Here is a 22,431-nt window from a genome sequence, read left to right on the forward strand (position 1 = left end):
TTCCTTCACCTTCGTCCTATACACTTGAAAGAACCCCTTTGGATTAGTCTTTGATTCATTAGCAACTCTAATTTCATAGTCACGTTTAGCCTTTCTAATCGCCTTTTTTACTTCTCTTTTAAGCTGAACATATTGGTCAGTAAGGTTAACCTCTCCTCTTCTGATGTGCCTATAAATTCCCCTTTTCTCCCCTAATAGATGCTTTAGCCTCCTGTTAACCCATTTGGGATCGTTATTATTAGACCTAATTTCTCTCTGGGGAATGTATATACTCTGGGCACTGTGTACATTATTAAGAAAACAATCATAAAAGCAGATCCCTTCAAATTCATAAGTATGATTATCGTCCATAAAATCATTAGCTAGATAACCCCAATCAAGATTAGACAGATGTTCCCTAAGTCCATTATAATCGGCAGAACGAAAATCAGGGATTTTTACTGTATTATCATTATTCTTGCATTCCCAATTAATGCTAAAAGTGATGGATTTGTGATCACTTGCACCAAGCTCTTCAGTGATCTCCAGATTATTCACGAGTGTTTCCTTATTTGACAAGACTAGGTCTAGCAAATTATTACCCCTGGTAGGCTCAGTTACGCTCTGTTTCAGAAAACAGTCCTGAACTGTTTCCATAAAGTAACTGGACTCTAGATTACCTGTCAAAGAATTCCAGTCAATTTGACTAAAGTTAAAGTCCCCTACTATGACTATGTTACTGTGTCCAGAAGCCCTAACAATTTCGTCCCAAAGAAGTCTCCCTCTATCGTGATCCAAGCCTGGAGGTCGGTATATTACACCTAGAATTAATTTTTCTTGACCCTCCACGAACTCTACCCAAACAGACTCTGTTACTGCTCCATCTATTTTTATACCTCTTTTTATGCAACAATTAATATTTTCTCGAACATACAATGCAACTCCTCCCCCCTTCCCATTAGATCTATCCACATTGAACAACTTAAATCCCTGAATATTACACTCAGCAGTCATATTCCGACTCTTTAAATCATACCACGTTTCAGTTAATGCAATGATATCAAAGTTCCCAGCACATGCTACCAAACGTAGTTCATTAATTTTATTTCTTGCACTTCGAGTGTTAGCATAAAATACCATCATATGTTTTTTCTTCTGCACATTTTTCCTATTCATCTTTGTTTTTACACAATTTCTGAAATTATCATTACCCATCATTATTATTGGCAGCTTTCATTGTGCCTCCACTCGTCATCCATATGAGTCAATGTGGACAGCTTTAAACTCTTTCTGATTAATGAGATATTTTAACTACTAAACTTAATCAAATCATAGTTACAAAATTTCTTATCTCAGTGTTTCCAGAGGTAAGGCTGACCATAATATTCAAATTTATTATTTTCTGCATATTTCTTGAAATGGTTTCTCTAGTCTAACTTTTGTTTCAATATCATGGGAAACATGTTTTAGAATCCTTCTTTGTTAACAACTGAACAGCAGCAACTAAAATGGCAAGAACAAAGGCTGCTTACCCCTTCTCTTAATTTTAGTAACTGTTGTGCTTACTGTTATTAGAATATTTTAAATGTAATTTACATTTTCTTTATAGAATTGCCCTGACACGTCGCAATTTCACCCTTTCGTACGACACTAACATTCCTCGACAAGTTGGCCTAGCTGGCAGCTCAGCCATTGTGACAGCAACACTCAAATGTCTTATGGCATTCTTCGATCTCACTGATCAAGATATGTCGAAAAACCTCCAACCTCAGTTTATTCTTGATGTTGAGAAAGACGAACTTCACATAAATGCCGGCCTCCAGGACAGAGTGGTGCAAGTACACAGTCACTAATGTTATTTGTTGAAAATAAATGGTATAAAATACCGACACAAAGGAAACATAAACACATATGCAGTTTAATGTGATCCTTTATTGACAATGTTTCGCCCACACAGTGGGCTTTTTCAAGTCACAAACAGATCTACCTGGAGTGGAAGGTACGTGAGTATTTATAGTCAGGTTCAGAATGTTGAGGTCAGGTGGAGAATGCTGCATCTGATGATCTACCGGGTGGGGTTATAGAGTTTAAAATCTTGGGTGGCTTGGCAGGGGTATTGGACAAGTTGTGAGCAGACCTTTTGCAGTGTTCTATGTTCTTATGTGGGATAGCGATGAAGAAGTTTCTTGGTAAGTGGTTCAGCTATGTTATAGAAGCCATTGTTCTGGTTGAAATTGTTGGTTATAGAGATAAGCGATGATTCCAGGATTCTTCGGTATTGAGTGTTGTCTTCTGTGGCAATAAGTCTTGAGTTTCTGTAGTTAATTAAATGGTTGTGTGAATTGCGATGTTGTACACAGGCATTCCTTGTATCGTCAGTCCTGCTTGCGTATTGGTGTTCTGAAATACGTGTTTGGAGGTCTCTTGATGTTTTGCCCACGTATAATTTGTTGCAGTCATTACAAGGGATTATGTATACCCCTGCAGAGGATGGAAGCTTGTCCTGTCTACTACTGGTGATGTCCTTGAAGGTCGTGGTCGTGGAGGTAGATACTTGGAATGATGTATTGGAAAAGATGTTGGAAACATGTTTGGCAATGGAGTTGGTGGGGAGGACTATGTATCTCTTCTCGGCAGTGTTTTCTCTGGGTGTGTTGAAGATGTTTAATGCCCGCCGTCTGCAGTCTCTGATGAAGTGATGAGGATAGTGGAGTTTAGAAAATACTTGTTCAATTATAGTGCATTCTTCCTCAAGGAACTCATTGCTGCAGATTCTGAGTGCGTGCTGAAAGAAGCCTATAATTACACCACGTTTAGTTTTGGTGTCGTGGTGAGAGTAGAAGTGGAGAAGATCGTTTTGGTTGGTTGGTTTTCGATAGACTTTAAAACGAAGTTCATGGTCAGTTTTGCAGAGAAGAACATGAACTTCGTTTTAAAGTCTATCGAAAACCAACCAACCAAAACGATCTTCTCCACTTCTACTCTCACCACGACACCAAAACTAAACGTGGTGTAATTATAGGCTTCTTTCTGCGTGCACTCAGAATTTGCAGCAATGAGTTCCTTGAGGAAGAATGCACTATAATTGAACAAGTATTTTCTAAACTCCACTATCCTCGTCACTTCATCAGAGACTGCAGACGGCGGGCATTAAACATCTTCAACACACCCAGAGAAAACACTGCCGAGATGAGATACATAGTCCTCCCCACCAACTCCATTGCCAAACATGTTTCCAACATCTTTTCCAATACATCATTCCAAGTATCTACCTCCACGACCACGACCTTCAAGGACATCACCAGTAGTAGACAGGACAAGCTTCCATCCTCTGCAGGGGTATACATAATCCCTTGTAATGACTGCAACAAATTATACGTGGGCAAAACATCAAGAGACCTCCAAACACGTATTTCAGAACACCAATACGCAAGCAGGACTGACGATACAAGGAATGCCTGTGTACAACATCGCAATTCACACAACCATTTAATTAACTACAGAAACTCAAGACTTATTGCCACAGAAGACAACACTCAATACCGAAGAATCCTGAAATCATCGCTTATTTCTATAACCAACAGTTTCAACCAGAACAATGGCTTCTATAACATAGCTGAACCACTTACCAAGAAACTTCTTCATCGCTATCCCACATAAGAACATAGAACGCTGCAAAAGGTCTGCTCACAACTTGTCCAATACCCCTGCCAAGCCACCCAAGATTTTAAACTCTATAACCCCACCCGGTAGATCATCAGATGCAGCATTCTCCATCTGACCTCAACATTCTGAACCTGACTATAAATACTCACATACCTTCCACCCCAGGTAGATCTGTTTGTGACTTGAAAAAGCCCACTGTGTGGGCGAAACATTGTCAATAAAGGATCACATTAAACTGCATATGTGTTTATGTTTCCAATGTTATTTGTTATCGTTTATCGGTTTTTCTTTGTAGTCAGCTCATAAATTAGGTTCAGATGTTTCTTTAGGTATATAAACTATATCTTCATTATCCTTGTTTATTTATTTTTTTGCACACCAGCCATCTTTCAACAAACCGGCTGTATCCCACCGAGGCAAGGTGTCCCAAAAAGAAAAACAAAAGTTTCTCTTTTTAAATTTAGTAATCTGCAGGAGAAAGGGTTACTAGCTCCTTGCTCCTGGCATTTTAATCTCTTCTTACAGCATGCATGGTTATCCCAGTTTATTGTACAAAATACAAGTAAGTTTGATTTGAGAATAGTGAATTTTTTACCTGTATTAGGTATTTCTGCTCAAGCAGATTATATATTAACCATCTTTCATTTCATTTTTTAGATGCAAGAAAAGTTTTTATGAATCATTGAGTATACTTTTTTTTACCAATTCCAAGACTGAAGTCAAGCTATCCAGTTTCCCTGAGTCCTTTCATAAATGTTACCTTATTTACACTCCAACAGCATGCCAAATCTCTAAAACTACTTGTATCCACTCTTCCTGATCTAAAATTCTCAGACATGCCAGCTGGAGGCTTTCAGCCTCCAGCTGGCATGTCTGAGCATCCTCCCTCCAACCCTTCCTGGGATGACCCCTGTCCATTCTTCCTTCACTTCCTGAGTTATTCACCCTCTTGTTCTTCCAATTCCTATTATATTTTTTATTTTTTTAGCATATGGGCCATCTCCCACCAAGGTAGGTTGACCCAAAAAAGAAGAAACATTTCCACCATTGCTCACTCTATCGCTATTTTGCCAGAGGCATGCTGACTTTAGAACTCAGGTGCCTCACCAAACTGCAATATTCCCATCCCTCCTTCAGAGTACAGACAATGTACGTACCTCTCATATTTTATTTTCAGATACATGAGGGTTTGGTGTACATGGATTTCTCCAAGTCACTGATGGAAAGACAAGGTCACGGCAACTACAGTCACCTTGATGTTGCATTGCCATCATTTTTCCTTGCTTACCTCTCCAACCCCAGTGACTCTGGCAGAATGCACTCCGATGTGTCAGTACGCTGGAGAAAAGGTTTGAAACCTAACATATTTTGGTATAGCCAGTTTTGTCATGATCTCACACTGTTGAGATTGAAGCTTCATGATATAATCTCTTAACATTTTGCTGATTAGTGCTCAGTAAGATGGATAAATTGTATGCCATCTTTTCAGAGAGAAAATGTAGGAGATTATTTTCATTTGAGCTTTGAATATAAATGAATCTACATTTGTGAGATGATCTTAGTGACATATAGCTCAGTTTATGAAAAATGTACTATTTAAATTCCTATTAATTGATGTAGAATGCAAAGTTTTTATATATAAATTGTGCAGCTGGTCAACGTATGTTGCTGGGATGTTTATAGAGTTCTCTACATGGTCTGTTTCAAGTTGTAACTGAATACAGTAATTCTCTTTACAGTGGACCCTCGACCAGCGATATTAATCCGTTCCAGAGAGCTCATCGTTAGATGAAATTATCGTTAGTTGAATTAATTTTTCCCATAAGAAATAATGGAAATCAAATTAATCCGTTTAAGACACCCAAAAGTATGAAAAAAAATATTTTTACCACATGTAATATACATTTTCCTACACACAAACAGAAGGATAGATGCACAATACATGTATGCATATGTATATTGTGTAATGAAGAATAAATGACACTTTACCTTTATTTTTAATTAAATCGTCATGCAACAGCCTTGCCTTTTCATATACGATCGCTTGAGAGATGCTATCTCCTGATCTCTGTTTTTCGTTTCTCCACACCAATAACAATTTCTCAACATCTTCAACTACTTGCGATCTGTGTTTTGAAATACTTGCACCTTTCTGTTGGCCAAGATAGTAGCGATGGTTGACTGGGGTTTGTTATATGACCTGGCCAGCTCGGAGACACGCACTCCAGTTTCATACTTTGTGTTGATCTTCATTTCAATTGTAATTCTCACTCTTTTACCACAGGGTTGGCACTAGAAGCTTTCTTGGGGCCCATGGTGGCTTATTTTGCAGTTACAAGCACTAAAAACACTAGAATAATACAAAATGTACTGAATGTATGCATGGATGCGACCGCACTGGCTTGTAAACACTGGCACACTAACTGAAGGCAGGGCAGCTAAGGGGCGCTCAGGCCAGACGGGACATGTGGACGAGTTCGGGACGAATCATGTTGGTCAGGCCAAAATTTTTACGCTCAAACACTTCGTTAGTCGAATTTATCGTTAGACGATGCCTTCGATGGTCGGGGGTCCATTGTATTGGATTCAGAGTGCTCTTTATTGTAACTGATAATAGGCTGGTTGCCCCTGGGAGCACTACCATTGGGAAGTAAAAAGTAAGTCTCCCCTTTCTTAAATTTTTTTTGAGGTACTATTACAAAAAAATGCCAAATGATGAGCTACTGTTTTTTTTTTTTTTTTTAACACTCCAATCATCTTCTGCTAAGGTAGGGTGACCCGACAGAGAAAAAAAAAACACTTTCGGTGTCACTCATTCAGTCATTGTCTTGCCAGGAAGGCACCAACATCATAGTTCAGATGACTATCCAAACTGCAACATCTGAACTGTGATGTCATTGTTGTTGTATATGATACAATTTTATTTTCACAGCGATGGTTCAGTATGGTATTCTGTTAGAAAACTTTGCTGAGTCACTAAATTCTTGGGTAATGCAATGCTTTTCCTTTTCCTTTTTCTTGACAAATATTTGAAGGCATTTCAATACCCCCTTGTCTTTGGCCTTTTAAAAAAAGAGAAGTTCCTATATGGAATGAAGGTATAAGAGATAAAGATTAAAAAATTGTGTCTAAAACCATTTGTTTATTCCTGGATTTTGATTTAATTTGTAAGATTATTATACCCTTGAAGTTTTTATTATATTGTTTTCAAAGTATGTATTAATTTGGGTGTTATATTTCTTTATTTACAGGAGATTCAGAGGTAATAGAGGGTATGCAGAAATTTGCTGAGCTAACCGATCTTGCAGCCAAAGCATTCAAGATTGCAGACTGGAGTGCACTGGCATCTCTGATGAATGAGAACTTTGACTTAAGAAGGCAGTTATATGGTGATGTAGCTCTTGGTCAAGAAAATCTTAAAATGATTAATATTGGCAGAAGTTATGGTGCTGCTGTTAAGTTTCCAGGTAGTGGAGGAGCAGTTATTGGCTTCCTTCAGGATGAGTCTAAAAAGGTAATTAATACACTTTTTTTTTTTTTTCCAACAAGTCGGCCGTCTCCCACCGAGGCAGGGTGACCCAAAAAAGAAAGAAAATCCCCAAAAAGAAAATACTTTCATCATCATTCAACACTTTCACCACACTCACACATTATCACTGCTTTTGCAGAGGTGCTCAGAATACAACAGCTTAGAAGCATATACATGTACGTATAAAGATACACAACATATCCCTCCAAACTGCCAATATCCCAAACTCCTCCTTTAAAGTGCAGGCATTGTACTTCCCATTTCCAGGACTCAAGTCTGACTATATGAACATAACCGGTTTCCCTGAATCCCTTCACTAAATATTACCCTGCTCACACTCCAACAGATCGTCAGGTCCCAAGTATCATTCGCCTCCATTCACTCCTATCTAACACGCTCATGCACGCTTGCTGGAAGTCCAAGCCCCTCGCCCACAAAACCTCCTTTACCCCCTCTTTCCAACCCTTTCGAGGATGACCCCTACCCCTCCTTCCTTCCCCTATAGATTTATATGCTTTTCATGTCATTCTACTTTGATCCATTCTCTCTAAATGACCAAACCACCTCAACAACCCCTCTTCTGCCCTCTGACTAATGCTTTTATTAACTCCACACCTTCTCCTAATTTCCACACTCCGAATTTTCTGCATAATATTTACACCACACATTGCCCTTAGACAGGACATCTCCACTGCCTCCAACCGTCTCCTCGCTGCTGCATTTACCACCCAAGCTTCACACCCATATAAGAGTGTTGGTACTACTATACTTTCATACATTCCCTTCTTTGCCTCCATAGATAACGTTTTTTGACTCCACATATACCTCAACGCACCACTCACCTTTTTTCCCTCATTTGCTATTATCCTGCCTCAGCACATTACCATCCCCCAAGATACAACAGGCAACTAATGACCAAGTTTTTATTTACTGCTAGGTGAAAAATGGCAAGTGTAAAGTGACTTGTGTGCAAAATATTTTACCATTGAACTACAGGTTTAGGGAGATGGAATGAAACAGTATAGGGAGAGTAAAGAAATACATGTGGAGGAAACAGGTAGATGTGGAAGATTAAGTATTATTAAGTATCTTAATCACATTGTATTGGATATGAAACACATTCAGCACATATCTAAGAAAATTTCCACAGCACCTAGGATTCTTTCTAGAATACTCGCTACTGTATACCACAATCAATACTAATTACTCTATACCACTTGTTAAGTTACCCTTACCTCACCTGTGGTATATGTACATGAGGATCTATAGATGCAAATCATCTAAAACAAATTATAACCCATCAAAAATCTCCCATTAGAACAATCGCTCAATCTGATTCCAGACTGCATACCCTCCTGTTATTCAAAGAATTGAGCTTCTAAATGTACAAGGTACCCACACATACAGCTGTGCACATTACATGTGCACATTACATGTGCAGAACATTCGCTACAAATATTTTCCCTGAGATAAAAAAAAAGTTCGTGGGTAACTGCAACAGATCACATAGGCATAACACTTGATAGATGTCTGTTTTATATTCGGTGTATTGTCTGAGTAAACAATCCTTGCACATTGTGGAACCTAGAATTAGAAACAACCTACCTGAAGGATAAAAAAAAAAACTTACCCCCAACACTTTTAGCAGTACAGTATTGTCAAAAATCCTATCCTGAATTTGATGTAAAATGTTTTTATACAGCAGTCATAAACATCTAACTTATTCAGTTGCTTTCTTTCCATTGTAATTTAAATTGAGTTGATAATAGACATTGCATAAAATAGCCATAATTGTTGTATTAGTAAATATAATAAGATATAAAACTACCAATATCCTCAGACTATCACTTACAGCTTTCTAGTGCTTGCTTTGATTTATAGTGACTGCTTAAACACATCCATATGAAGACAATAAAACAGATATATTATGGTTTTAGGTATACACTGAAGCCTTCTTTATAAAACTAGAAAGTGTACAAGGGATTCAGTTTTTTTATAATGATCAGGTCACATTACCTAAGGCAGGTGCAACAAGAAGTAACTTAGGGCGTCACTAATTATAGTACTGTTTGGTTTCCACTAGCCTTGTGAAGTGTTGAAATTGGATCAGGGTGTTATTTACCAATGTCCAATGTAATACATTTCGTGTACATCATTGTCCAATTTTTATTAGTTTTTGTACCTATACTGATATGTCTTTACAAACTGGCATTTATTTTCAGGAGGAAATGCAACAACATTACCAAAGGGAAGGTTGTGTAATTGTGGATATTATTCCCAAGGAGCCGGCAGTAAAGCTACCATACCTTGACCCTTTTAAAGAACTAATGTAGGAAACCAGTTTCTGTTTGGTGTATGAATATGCAGAGAGGTTACCTTAATTGGGCATTGATAAAACATTGTGTAGTTACTATAATGCTATAATACAGATGGTTTTATTGAAGAGGCAGCTTCTATATTTGTTTGTAGTATTACACTTTAGTTGTCATATTTTTGTTCTCAGGTTTCATTTGAAGGTTAAAATGTGATTTCGTGTGAATGGTTAATTCAAGGAATTAGAGCTACTCTCCCTTGGATCAAACCTGATTACCTCTAATTCTGAGGAACTATGACCCCAGTGAGTTTAGTGCTTTCTTGGGAGTGATAATAATACATTTTTTTCTGATCATGAGAATCTTATCTGCATAAGAATACGTAAGTGCACTCATGGTGGGCAGCTCATTGCTTCACCGTTGATTGTTATCTACCCCTCAATGGAGGTTCCTTGATACTGGTGAGGGGCTCCTAATCTAAAGAATTGAACCTATGCTTCAATTTTTTGAATCGAACCTGAATGCCTTCCATTCCCCCAGGCACTGAATGACTCCTATGGGTTTAGTGCTTCTCCATAGGATTGTTATTTAGATTTTATTTATTGGATGAGAGTCAGCATTCACTCCACTGTTTAATGGACATTTAATATTTTTGTAAGTGTATTATAAATAAAACATAACCAATAGTGTCTAATTGTATTTCATTTAATTGCTTTGAATTCTTAACTTGATATGATTAAACTACAGAAAAAACATCATGATTAATGGTCAAAAAATTTTCGACAAATTTAGTATTTAGTGAAATCGGACAGAAATATACTTTTATTTTTACAAAAGATGGCAAGTATGATACTGTACTAATGATTTAATCAAAACTAAATGCTAAACCCACAACTAATGTACAGTGTTGTGTCAACCTTGACTTTTCTCTTTAGCACATGAACCCCCCTTTTCCTTCACACTTCTCACCCATGTCATCACTCCTCTGCCATGTAGTGCTGAATGACCTGCAGTTTTTTTTGTGACAATCACTGGTTAGCCAGTGCTCCTGGAGGTAGGAAGGGCAGCCTGCACTCTGATAGGGGCTGTTGCAGTTAGAGGGTCATCTAAATTATGATATCAGTTCACTTCTGGGAAGACTGAGTGAATGTATGATGGTGAGTGTTTCCTTCTTTGAGTTACGCTTCCTTGGTGAGAGATGGCCAGTAAGTTAAAAAAAAAATTAAAAATGATGATACAATTCAAGAAATTAACCTTGAAAATACAGATAAATATTGCAATTCCCTTGATATCAAAATACTGTATTCGGTTTTATTTCATGTTTATTTTTAAATAGTTTATTATGGGATTTGCATGTGTGACAATACACTTTTTATAACCGAGTTTCTATAATAAGTTGGGTGTGGGAGGGAAGAGGTGTGACTGGTGGAGTGACGAGGTAAAGAGTGGTAAGGGAGAAAAGGTTAACATGAGGAGTACAAGAAAAGTTTAGTCATGATGGAGTGTAAAAGGAGAGTAAATGAAAGAGTTGGGAAGTTTTATTGAGAAATTTTGCTGAGAATAAAAAAAAAAGTTCTGGAATGAGATGAATATGGTGAGGAAGCCTAGGGAACAAATGGCTTTAACTGTTAAAAACAAAAGAGGGGGAGTTATTAGCTGGGAAAGTGGAAGTATTGGGAAGATGGTGGGACTCTTCTGAGGAGCTGTTAAATGTTGATAGAGAAAGGAAAGCAGGAGTTTCATGTACTGGGCAGGGAGGTACAATATCTTTTAGGAGTGAGGAAGCCAGATGTGAATGTGGGAGAGGTGTGTGAGGCACTGGTTAAATGAAAGGGGGTAAAGGTTAAAGGAGACGAGATAGATGGGATCAAGACAAATGTTAAAAGCAGGTGGGGATATAGTCTTGGAGTGGTTGATGCATTTATTCAGTATATGTATGAGAGGGAAAATAGTACCTATGGCTTGACAGAGAGTGTGCATAGTTCCTTTGTATAAGGGGAAAAAGAGGATAAAACAAATTGTAAGAATTAGAAGGTAATAAGCCTATTGAGTACACCAGATAAAGTGTGTGGTAGAGTTATTAATGAAAGAATTAAGAATTAAACAGAGAATATAATTACAGATGAACAAGGAGGCTTTAGGAAGGGTTTGGGATGTATAGACAAAGTGTTTACATTGCATGTAAGTGAGCAATACTTAGATAAATATAAGGAAGTTTTTGTTGCATTTATAGATTTAGAAAAAGCTTATGATAGGGGGCAATGTGGCAGATGTTGCAAGTGTATGGAATAGATAGTAGTTTACTTAAAGCAACTAAGAGTTTTTGAGGATAGTGGGGCTCTGGTTGGGGTGCGTAGGAGAGAGGGAGATTATTTTCTAGTAAAAGAAGGCCTTAGACAGGAATGTGTGATGTCACCATGTATCAGAGATCAGTGGTACCAGCACTTTTATTGGTGTGAATCATAGGTTTTAAACATTGCAGTGGGAAAGAAGCTGGAGGCAGTAGAGATGTCATATCTGAGGGTAATGTGTAGTCTGACCATTATGCAAAAAAATTGTAGTTTAGAAAGCAGGAGGTGTAGAGGTATTCAAAGCATTATCCAGAAGGCTGAGAAGGGGTTGTTGAGGTAGTATGGACAGTTAAAGAGTATGGAGCGAAATAGAATGTCGAAGAGGGTACCGCAATCCGAAGTGGAGGGAAGTAGGGGTAGGAGTCGTCCTAAGGAAGATTGGAGGGAGGGGGTAAAGGAAGTTTTGTGTGCAAGAGGCTTGAACATTCAGCAGGTATATGTGAGTTTGGTAGCTAGGAGTGAGTGGAGGCAAGTGGATTTCATAGGCTGACATGCTGTTGGAGTGTGAGCAAGGTAACATTTATGGAGATTCAGGAAAACCGGTTAGCCAGACTTGAGTTCTGGAGATGAGAAGTCCAGTGCCTGCACTCTGAAGGAAGGGTGGGAATGTTGCAGTTTGGAGGGGTATCTGATCTGTAATGCCAGAACACCATTGGCAAGACTGTAACAGAATAATGATCAAAGTGTTTCTTCTTTTCGGGTCATACTACTATGGTGGGGGGAGACGGCCAACATGTTAAAAAATATATTAATTTTAATATCGTTATTATTACCACTATAACAGGAAATGCAGGTTAATAAAAGTTATAAGACTTTTCTTGTTTTATACTTGGGTAAAAAGTAAATTATTTCATAACATTAATGTATTTAAAATGCCACAGTTTTAGGTATGCCATAGCATACTGTACTAAGTCAGTAATATTTACTATGTCTCCTGATGTAATTAGTGGATGTACAGTGCATTTGTATATAATTTAATACATGTACCTTCATAAATTTGATATACTAATAAAACTAAGAAACTTTAATGAACAGGAAATACAGCAGTGAGTAATTATTAAACAGATTTTTGTTAATAAACTATGAAGCAATATGCCATACAAACTGTTTCTCATAACGTATAAGTTAAATAGAATGAGTTTTAGTGAACACATCTACTGCTGTTTAAAATACTGAGATGTTGCACATGTGTTCATCAGAAATCTACACAAGGTCTGTTACATCAAATAATTTCATGTTTGGGTTTACCAGGGTGGAGATGGACCTCGGAAGGAGCGGTTGCGGAGATTATAGAAATCTGGTTCATATATGCTTTGAAGGGCTGCAGGAGACTAATAGTCATATGAATAAATGTCTGAGTCAAAATAGTCTGGTTCATCGTAGGAAGTCAGGTATTTAGTTCTGAAATTAGGGCTACTAGGGAACTGGTAGCGAGGGTACTGTAGACGACTGTTTCTATATGATGACAGAGCGAAAGGGTTATAATTTGGAGTGTAAGGCATTTCTATTGGGTATATCTCAATGTCATATTGTGACTGAGGTAGATTAAACTTATCGAATGTCATTGGCATGTTTGAGGGTCTGATTTTATAAGAGGTCTCGCTTTCTTCTGGTTCATTGTCGATGTAGGATAATTCATAATTCTCGAATGGATCTTGTACAAACCTTTGCAGTCTCGCTGAGGCCTCTGGATAAAAGTTTTGCTGCATGAGTCTGTTTTGTGGCATGAAAGTTCGCTCAAGAGTGTTGAAGTTTGGCTCTGACATTCTTGGTTGCATAGATCTGCTAATTGATTTACCATAACTGACTGATCTAGGATAGTCTTCTTGTGGGAACATCTTATAACTGAAAGGCTGTGGTTTGAATGTGTCAAAATTTTTTAGAATGTTTTGGAACGCTGAGGCTTGGCCATAGTTTCTCTGAAAGTTGTCGGGTGCTTGGTAAATATCAAAGTCTTCGTTAAATCTTCCTTGGTTAGGTTCAAAGGTATCATCACCTGACCTGAAAGAAATGGGAGGAAATCTTGAGTTCATTAAGTAAGGTGCTCGCTGAGGAATCTCAGGTTGGATAGGAAATTGAGAAAACATGTTCTCTCTCTTCATATACATATTTGGTGTTTGTTCAGGAAGCTCAGGCAGGGTGGAAAGTAGAGGAGACATGTTTTCTCTAATTATATTAATCTTGGGTGTTTGCTGATGAAGCTTTGATTGGGTAGGAAACAGAGGCATGGTATTTCCTAATATATACATGTCTGATTCTTGCTGAAGACTCTTAGATTGAGGTGGAAACTGAAATGGCATGTTATCTCTTATGTGCATAATTTGATCATCTTGAAGGCCCTCAGGTTGGGTAGGAAACTCTGGAGGCATGTTATGGGCTATTGTGTACATGTTTACTTCTTGAGGCTCTTCCATGATAGGCAACTGATGCTGATCAAATTGGGGTTGAATTTGTTGCTCAATGGATGGTAAGAAGTTGAGATTCTCTCTCCACTGAGGATGGAATATCTTAAACATTTGAGGGATTTCATCGTCATTAGGGGAGCTGATTGGAAGAATATTGTCGTGAAGGGTCCAACGCTGCTGTTGGTTTACAGCAATGGGGGTGGCATACTTTTCTGCTGGAAACTCAGCAATTGGCAGTGGCCGTTCCTCGGTAATGATTTGCTCTCCATTAGTTGCTATGACAGGAATCATGTCGTCTTCAGAGTTTTGTTGTGGGTTACTCATTACAATGATTTCCACACCATTATCAGTGTCACTGGAATCTCCATCTTCCATCTTTATCTGTTCTCTCATGTCTGCTATTGGTCCAGAATTGCTTTCTATTACTAAATCTGGGATCACACTGTTTTGAAATGTACTCTCTGCAAATTCTTCTTCACCTGGGCGTCCTTGCATGACTTGGTCTAGTAATGTGGGAACAGGCAATGGGTTGCTGGCAAACTGAGCATCAGTGCTTTCACTTTTATAGTTTTCTTCACCTGGCATGAAAGGCTGCATTTCAGGGACACCAGCTGATAGATCTGAGGCCAGATTATCAGGTGTGTAAAAGTCTCCTTCATTAATGTTCTGTGGGAAAACTGCAATTGGCTCTTCAGGTAAATTAAGTTCTTCTGCAGGGAGTGTTTCCTCATGAGCCAATTCTTCCGTCAGAGGAACAGTCTCTTCTATGTGAGGTGCCATTTCCTCAGGAGAAAAATCTCCGGGCATCATCCCGAAGGGGGTTTCATCAGCTGTAGGCTCTTCATGTGTTTCTCTCTCAAAGCTTGGAATGAAAAAGTTTGCAAGCGACACCTCTTCCCTAAAAATTGGCTCATATGAAAACTCTGTCACCAGTGGATAATCATTATTTGGCGCCAAGGGTGCTTTAGTTTCATCTATGGGATTTTCCTCTTCCACCATTACAATGACATCTTCATCGACTGGCAATGTGTCCCCTTCTACAGGAATAAGATCAGAAGGGACTTCTTCATTATCACCGGCAGGGGTATTAGGAAAATATTCCCCTCTCTCGTCTTGTTCTTCAACATTGGCTGACATTTCTGGAGAAAATTCATAACTGTAAGTTTCGTCCGCTGGCTGTACCAACTCAGTGTTGGGATGGATGTATTCTTGTGGAAGATCTTCTGTGACCACTTCTCCTGCACTTGGACTATCGTTACTGTTAAAGCTGGGAACAAATAAGCGGAATATGTCTTGTGCCATCTCTTCCAGTGTGCCACGGACTATTGGGCTGTCAACTCCTACATAATCTTCCGTAAAACCTCCCATCTCTTGCTCAGCTTTATCTACCATAGGCAGTTCAAACTTTGTGTCATGCCCAACTGTAACAAATCCTGAATCACCCTTGAGCAATGGGTTCCCTTCAAATGGCTCTAGGGGAAACAGTCCTACATCAGGTTGTGGTTCCACTTGTGGTTCTGAGTCGACATTTATCTGTTCGATTTGTGGTTCTGGGTCATCATTTACCTGTTCTACTTTTGGTTCTGTCTGTTCTACCTGTGGTTGTGTCTCACTAGTTTTCTCTGCCTCTGGGCCAGATTCTGCTTCAGCTTGAGGTTGCTCTGCCTTGCTCACTTGCTCTTCCCCAACAGTAGACACCTGATCTTGGTCTGGCAGAGCTGATGATGCTAAATCTTGAAGGCTTGACTCCACCTCTTCATCAGGTTGAACCTTCCCTTCACCATCGATGTTGTTGTCCTCTGCCTTAGCACTGAGGATCAGTTGTTGTATGTCTGGCTCGCTGGTCGTGGGTAGTGTGGGGATCGCCCCCACCACTGCTAGCCCCACCAGTAGTAATATCTGAAACAAATGAAAAAATGACACATTAGTTTGTATACTCTTTTAGTACGTAAAATACTGGCAAATGTGATACATACACACAGCAAACATGAAAGGCAAAAGTGTCCATGGAGTTCATTTATTTATATTCGCAGTGTATCCAAATAATAATAATAATAATAATAATAATAATAATAATAATATTGAGGTATGTATGCCTCACTGACCTCCAGAAGAACACAACATAATAAGCGAGGCCAAATAAAGAAATATGACTGTTAGGTTTTTATTTTTTAGTACAGACCTTGAGAATGACTGAGTGAGAATTGAGTGCATCGTCACACTGGCTCTGGGAACAAGAAATAAAAACCGGAACTTGAGTAAAAACCCTTGCTTAATTTGAGGGAACTTTTTAAGCTGGCACTTCTCAGAATGCTCGTGATTTGAGGAACCGGAGTTACCTTCCTCTTCCTTGGATCAAATATGCTTTTTTCCTCATTCCCCAGGTGATGTGTGACCCCCCTACAGGTTTAGTGCTCCCTCGTAACCCCCTCCCCCTTTATGAATTGACTATGTGCACACATGCACACACACACACACACACACACACACACACACACACACACATACACACATACATAAGCGAAGAGGCGCTGCCAGGAGCTGTGAATCGAACTCCGCTACCACAGATAAGTGAGTACACACACAGAGACACAAAAACACAGTGATGTGTGTACTCACCTATTTGTACTCACCTATTTGTGGTTGCAGGGGTCATGTGTATGTATATGTGTATGTGTGTGTGTGTGTGTGTGTGTGTGTGTGTGTGTGTGTGTGTGTGTGTGTGTGTGTGTGTGTGTGTGTGCTCACCTAATTGTGGTTGCTAGTGTTGTGGCTAGTGTCCCACCCATCCCTGTGTGTGTGTGTGTGTGTGTGTGTGTGTGTGTGTGTGTACTCACCTATTTGTACTCACCTATTTGTGGTTGCAGGGGTCGAGTCACAGCTCCTGGCCCCGCCTCTTCGCTGATTGCTACTAGCTAGGTCCTCTCTCTCCCTGCCCCATGAGCTCTATCATACCTCGCCTTAAAACTATGTATGGTTCCTGCCTCCACTACATCCCTTTCTAGGCTATTCCATGGCCTGACTACTCTATGACTGAAGAAATACTTCCTAACATCCCTTTGATTCATCTGAGTCTTCAACTTCCAATTGTGACCTCTTGTGTCTGTGTCCCATCTCTGGAACAACCCGTCTTTGTCCACCTTGTCTATTCCGCGCAGTATTTTATATGCCGTTATCATGTCTCCCCTGACCCTCCTGTCCTCCAGTGTCGTCAGGCCGATTTCCCTCAACCTTTCTTCGTAGGACAATCCCCGTAGCTCTGGGACTAGTCTTGTTGCAAACCTTTGCACTTTCTCTAATTTCTTGACGTGCTTGACTAGGTGTGGATTCCAAACTGGTGCTGCATACTCCAGTATGTGCCTGACATAGATGGTATACAGAGTCTTAAACGAATCCTTACTGAGGTATCGAAACGCTATCCGTAGGTTTGCCAGGCGCCCATATGCTGCAGCAGTTATCTGATTGATGTCTGCCTCAGGAGATATGCTCGGTGTGTGTGTGTGTATGTGTGCGTGCGCGCGTGTGTGTGTGTGTGTGTGTAATGCAGGAGTCATCATCTTCCCATAAAAAAACGAACTTCCTCTCAAGAAAGCGGGAAAAAATAAGTGTTGCCGGAGGTAAGACCACGTAAGCCAGTTCCTGCTTGGACGTGTTGGCCACCCGTGTCCCATCCACCCCTGGCTAGTGGACCACTCACCCTGGCTAGTGTCCCACCCACACCTGGCTAGTGTCCCACCCACCCTGGCTAGTGTCCCACCCACCCCTGGCTAGTGTCCCACCCACCCCTGGCTAGTGGACCACCCACCCTGGCTAGTGTCCCACCCACGCCTGGCTAGTGTCCCACCCACCCCTGGCTAGTGGACCACCCACCCTGGTTAGTGTCCCACCCATCCCTGGCCCCCACCCCTGGCTAGTGTCCCACCCACCCCTGGCTAGTGGACCACCCACCCCTGGCTAGTGTCCCACCCACCCCTGGCTAGTGGACCACCCACCCTGGCTAGTGTCCCACCCACGCCTGGCTAGTGTCCCACCCACCCCTGGCTAGTGGACCACCCACCCAGGCTAGTGGACCACCCACCCCTGGCTAGTGTCCCACCCACCCCTGGCTAGTGTCCCACCCACCCCTGAGTGTCCACCCACCCTGGCTAGTGGACCACCCACCCTGGCTAGTGGACCACCCCTGGCTAGTGTCCCCTGGCTAGTGTGGCTAGTGGACCACCCACCCCTGGCTAGTGGAGTGGACCACCCACCCTGGCTAGTGGACCACCCACCCCTGGCTAGTGGACCACCCACCCTGGCTAGTGGACCACCCACCCCTGGCTAGTGGACCAGTCTCCATGACTCGCCCTTATGTGCTAATTGACGTGCATGGTAGTGGACCAGTCTCCATGACTCGCCCTTATGTGCTAATTGACGTGCATGGTTGGTCTAGGTGACGTGGTCTAACTAGTCTAGATGACGTGGTCTAACTAGTCTAGATGACGTGGTCTAACTAGTCTAGATGACGTGGTCTAACTAGTCTAGATGACGTGGTCTAACTAGTCTAGATGACGTGGTCTAACTAGTCTAGATGACGTGGTCTAACTAGTCTAGATGACGTGGTCTAACTAGTCTAGATGACGTGGTCTAACTAGTCTAGATGACGTGGTCTAACTAGTCTAGATGACGTGGTCTTGCTAGATAATTTTAGCTTAGGAGTCGGTAGCTTTGACTATGTTTTCGTAGATTTATTTTATGTAAGTGAAGTTAGAAATAATTTATGATTAACTAGAATTGCTTTTATTAACATATCTTTGCGAGAGTAATAATAATAATAATAATAATAATAATAATAATAATAATAATAATAATCTTTATTTCTACAAGGTATACAGTTCTAGCTGACATCAATAACATACTACTATACAGAAAGCCGCTTGTTATGCTGAGTATTTCGGGCAAATTAGGTCAATTTTGTCCCAGGATGCGACCCACACCAGTCCTAATGTTTCCACCTGTACCGGGAATCGAACCCCAGACCTCAGTGTGTGAGCTGAGTGCGCTACCAGCCGAGTTACGTTAGGGTAGGCCAACACTTGATAAGACAAGCATTTAATGTAAAGTTGCGAGAGCTTACGTTAGATTAGGCTTTGCTTTGATTAAATAAGAAATTCACACCGTGAAGCGTCCGGCAGGTGTTGCTTCAGCAAGTCAGGCAAACAGGGACAGAACAGAACACGTTATGACTGTAAAGTCATGGACTCTGGCACTCTTCCAGGGAGACTCAGTGTTGAGGTTACAGCCTTGAGGCTAGCAGGTTGATGGTGGAGCCTTGAGGTTAGCAGGTTGATGGTGGAGCCTTGAGGCTAGCAGGTTGATGGTGGAGCCTTGAGGCTAGCAGGTTGATGGTGGAGCCTTGAGGTTAGCAGGTTGATGGTGGAGCCTTGAGGTTAGCAGGTTGATGGTGGAGCCTTGAGGTTAGCAGGTTGATGGTGGAGCCTTGAGGCTAGCAGGTTGATGGTGGAGCCTTGAGGCTAGCAGGTTGATGGTGGAGCCTTGAGGTTAGCAGGTTGATGGTGGAGCCTTGAGGTTAGCAGGTTGATGGTGGAGCCTTGAGGTTAGCAGGTTGATGGTGGAGCCTTGAGGTTAGCAGGTTGATGGTGGAGCCTTGAGGTTAGCAGGTTGATGGTGGAGCCTTGAGGTTAGCAGGTTGATGGTGGAGCCTTGAGGCTAGCAGGTTGATGGTGGAGCCTTGAGGCTAGCAGGTTGATGGTGGAGCCTTGAGGCTAGCAGGTTGATGGTGGAGCCTTGAGGCTAGCAGGTTGATGGTGGAGCCTTGAGGTTAGCAGGTTGATGGTGGAGCCTTGAGGTTAGCAGGTTGATGGTGGGGCCTTGAGGCTAGCAGGTTGATGGTGGAGCCTTGAGGTTAGCAGGTTGATGGTGGAGCCTTGAGGCTAGCAGGTTGATGGTGGAGCCTTGAGGCTAGCAGGTTGATGGTGGAGCCTTGAGGTTAGCAGGTTGATGGTGGAGCCTTGAGGCTAGCAGGCTGATGGTGGAGCCTTGAGGCTAGCAGGTTGATGGAGCCTTGAGGCTAGCAGGTTGATGGTGGAGCCTTGAGGCTAGCAGGTTGATGGTCGAGCCATGAGGGTATCAGGTTGATGGTGGAGCCTTGAGGCTAGCAGGTTCATGGTGAAACCCTGAGGCTATCAGGTTGATGGTGAAACCTTGAGGCTAGCAGGCTGATGGTGGAGCCTTGAGGTTAGCAGGCTGATGGTGGAGCTTTGAGGGCAGCAGGTTGATGGTGGAGCCTTGAGGCTAGCAGGTTCATGGTGAAACCTTCAGGCTATCAGGTTGATGGTGAAACCTTGAGGCTAGCAGGTTGATGGTGAAACCTTGAGGCTAGCAGGCTGATGGTGGAGCCTTGAGGTTAGCAGGCTGATGGTGGAGCCTTGAGGCTAGCAGGCTGATGGTGGAGCCTTGAGGCTAGCAGGTTGATGGTGTAGCCTTGTGGTTAGCAGGCTGATGGTGGAGCCTTGAGGTTAGCAGGTTGATGGTGGAGCCTTGAGGCTAGCAGGCTGATGGTGGAGCCTTGAGGTTAGCAGGTTGATGGTGGAGCCTTGAGGCTAGCAGGCTGATGGTGGAGCCTTGAGGTTAGCAGGCTGATGGTGGAGCCTTGAGGTTAGCAGGCTGATGGTGGAGCCTTGAGGCTAGCAGGTTGATGGTGTAGCCTTGTGGTTAGCAGGCTGATGGTGGAGCCTTGAGGTTAGCAGGCTAATGGTGGAGCCTTGAGGCTAGCAGGTTGATGGTGGAGCCTTGAGGGTAGCAGGTTGATGGTGGAGGCTTGAGGTTAGCAGGCTGATGATGGAGCCTTGAGGTTAGCAGGCTGATGGTGGAGCCTTGAGGTTAGCAGGCTGATGGTGGAGCCTTGAGACTAGCAGGCTGATGGTGGAGCTTTGAGATATGCAGGCTGTGGAACCTTGAGATATAAGTGTTAACAATAAATCTGGTGATCTAGCTTCTTGGAAAAGTTTATAGGGCCGCTGACTGCTGATGCCGTATCGAGCTATCGTCGTGTGGGATTGTAAAGGGAATTAGACACATGTATCTTTACTGTGTAGACGTATTGCCAACCAGTGGCTTTATCAATACAGTTCAGGGACATAAACAGAAAACTGAAAAGGTAGAAGATGAGGTAATCAGTCCCTCAGACTAACAGTTTACCTGGAGAGAGTTTCCTGGAGAGAGTTTCGGGGGTCAACGCCCCCGCGGCCCGGTCTGTGACCAGGCCTCCTTGAATTGTACTGATAAAACCACTAATTTGAGAAACGTATACATAATATGTAGTAGGTGAACATGTGTCTGATTCTTCAGCTAGTCGGTACCATATGCTATTGTTGTTAAGGGGTCCCGTAGTTCAATTGCTAGCTCACTCAGCTCACACTAAGGTCGATCCCAGTACGGGTGAAGACATTAGAACGTGTTTCCTAAGACACCTGCTGTCCATGTTCACCCATCAGTATAAAATGAGTACATGGATGTTAGTCAACTGGTGTGGGTCGCATCCTGGGGACAAAATTAACTTAATGTGCCCGAAATGCTCTGCATAACAAGGGGCTTTCTATATAGTAGTATGTCATTGATGTCAGCTAGGTCTGTATACCTTTTACTTATAGAAATAAGATTATTTATGTAGAATGCATAGGGAACCGACTGCTTCCACCGTACCGAGCCCTAACTAGTACTAGTCTTATTGCGAGATATTCACATGCATTTATTTGAGTGTGCAAGAAACCACGAGTTGATTCTAAAAACTAACCTTTAGCACCCTAGGCATTACCCTGGGATCTGCAACGCATTTTAAATATCTTTGCAAGATCCGGCAATGAAATTCAAGGATGCGGCTTGACCTTCATTGGGTGTTATGAGCTTGTTATGTTGTTATGGCCAGGAAGGTACCCAGGGGCGAGGAGAGAGTGCCAGAGGAGGATGCAGTAGAGAGGTGATAAATTAGGGTGATCAAGGGATGAACTAAGGGCGGGTGGGGGGATATGAACCCGGGTGGGGAGGTTACGCAAGTTTTTAGGCACAGCTACACATAGGTATAATTATCATACATACCTGGAGAGGGTTTCAGGGGTCAACGCCCCCGCGGCCCGGTCTGAGACCAGGCCTTGTGGTGGATCAGGGTCTGATCAACCAGGCTGTCATAA

General features: G+C 41.8%; 2 protein-coding genes across 2 annotated transcripts in view; one reads left to right on the forward strand and one right to left on the reverse strand.

Moving 5' to 3' along the window:
• The window catches only part of LOC128696427 (uncharacterized), a 51,809-nt gene extending 40,631 nt beyond the window's left edge, over positions 1-11,178 (forward strand). The window contains exons 9-12 of the mRNA XM_070092412.1: positions 1,589-1,817; positions 4,823-4,994; positions 6,897-7,159; positions 9,397-11,178. Of these exons, the coding sequence (XP_069948513.1) occupies positions 1,589-1,817; positions 4,823-4,994; positions 6,897-7,159; positions 9,397-9,507 (775 nt within the window). The 3' untranslated portion in view covers positions 9,508-11,178. The remainder of the gene's footprint in view (positions 1-1,588; positions 1,818-4,822; positions 4,995-6,896; positions 7,160-9,396) is intronic.
• Positions 11,179-12,647: 1,469 nt separating this feature from the next.
• Positions 12,648-22,431, reverse strand: part of LOC128696364 (uncharacterized) — a 48,327-nt gene continuing 38,543 nt past the window's right edge. Inside the window, exon 2 of the mRNA XM_053787611.2 lies at positions 12,648-16,141. Within this exon, the coding sequence (XP_053643586.2) occupies positions 13,169-16,141 (2,973 nt within the window). The 3' untranslated portion in view covers positions 12,648-13,168. The remainder of the gene's footprint in view (positions 16,142-22,431) is intronic.

The sequence above is a fragment of the Cherax quadricarinatus genome, chromosome 39 (assembly GCF_038502225.1).
Source record: "Cherax quadricarinatus isolate ZL_2023a chromosome 39, ASM3850222v1, whole genome shotgun sequence".
Lineage (NCBI taxonomy): Eukaryota > Metazoa > Arthropoda > Malacostraca > Decapoda > Parastacidae > Cherax > Cherax quadricarinatus.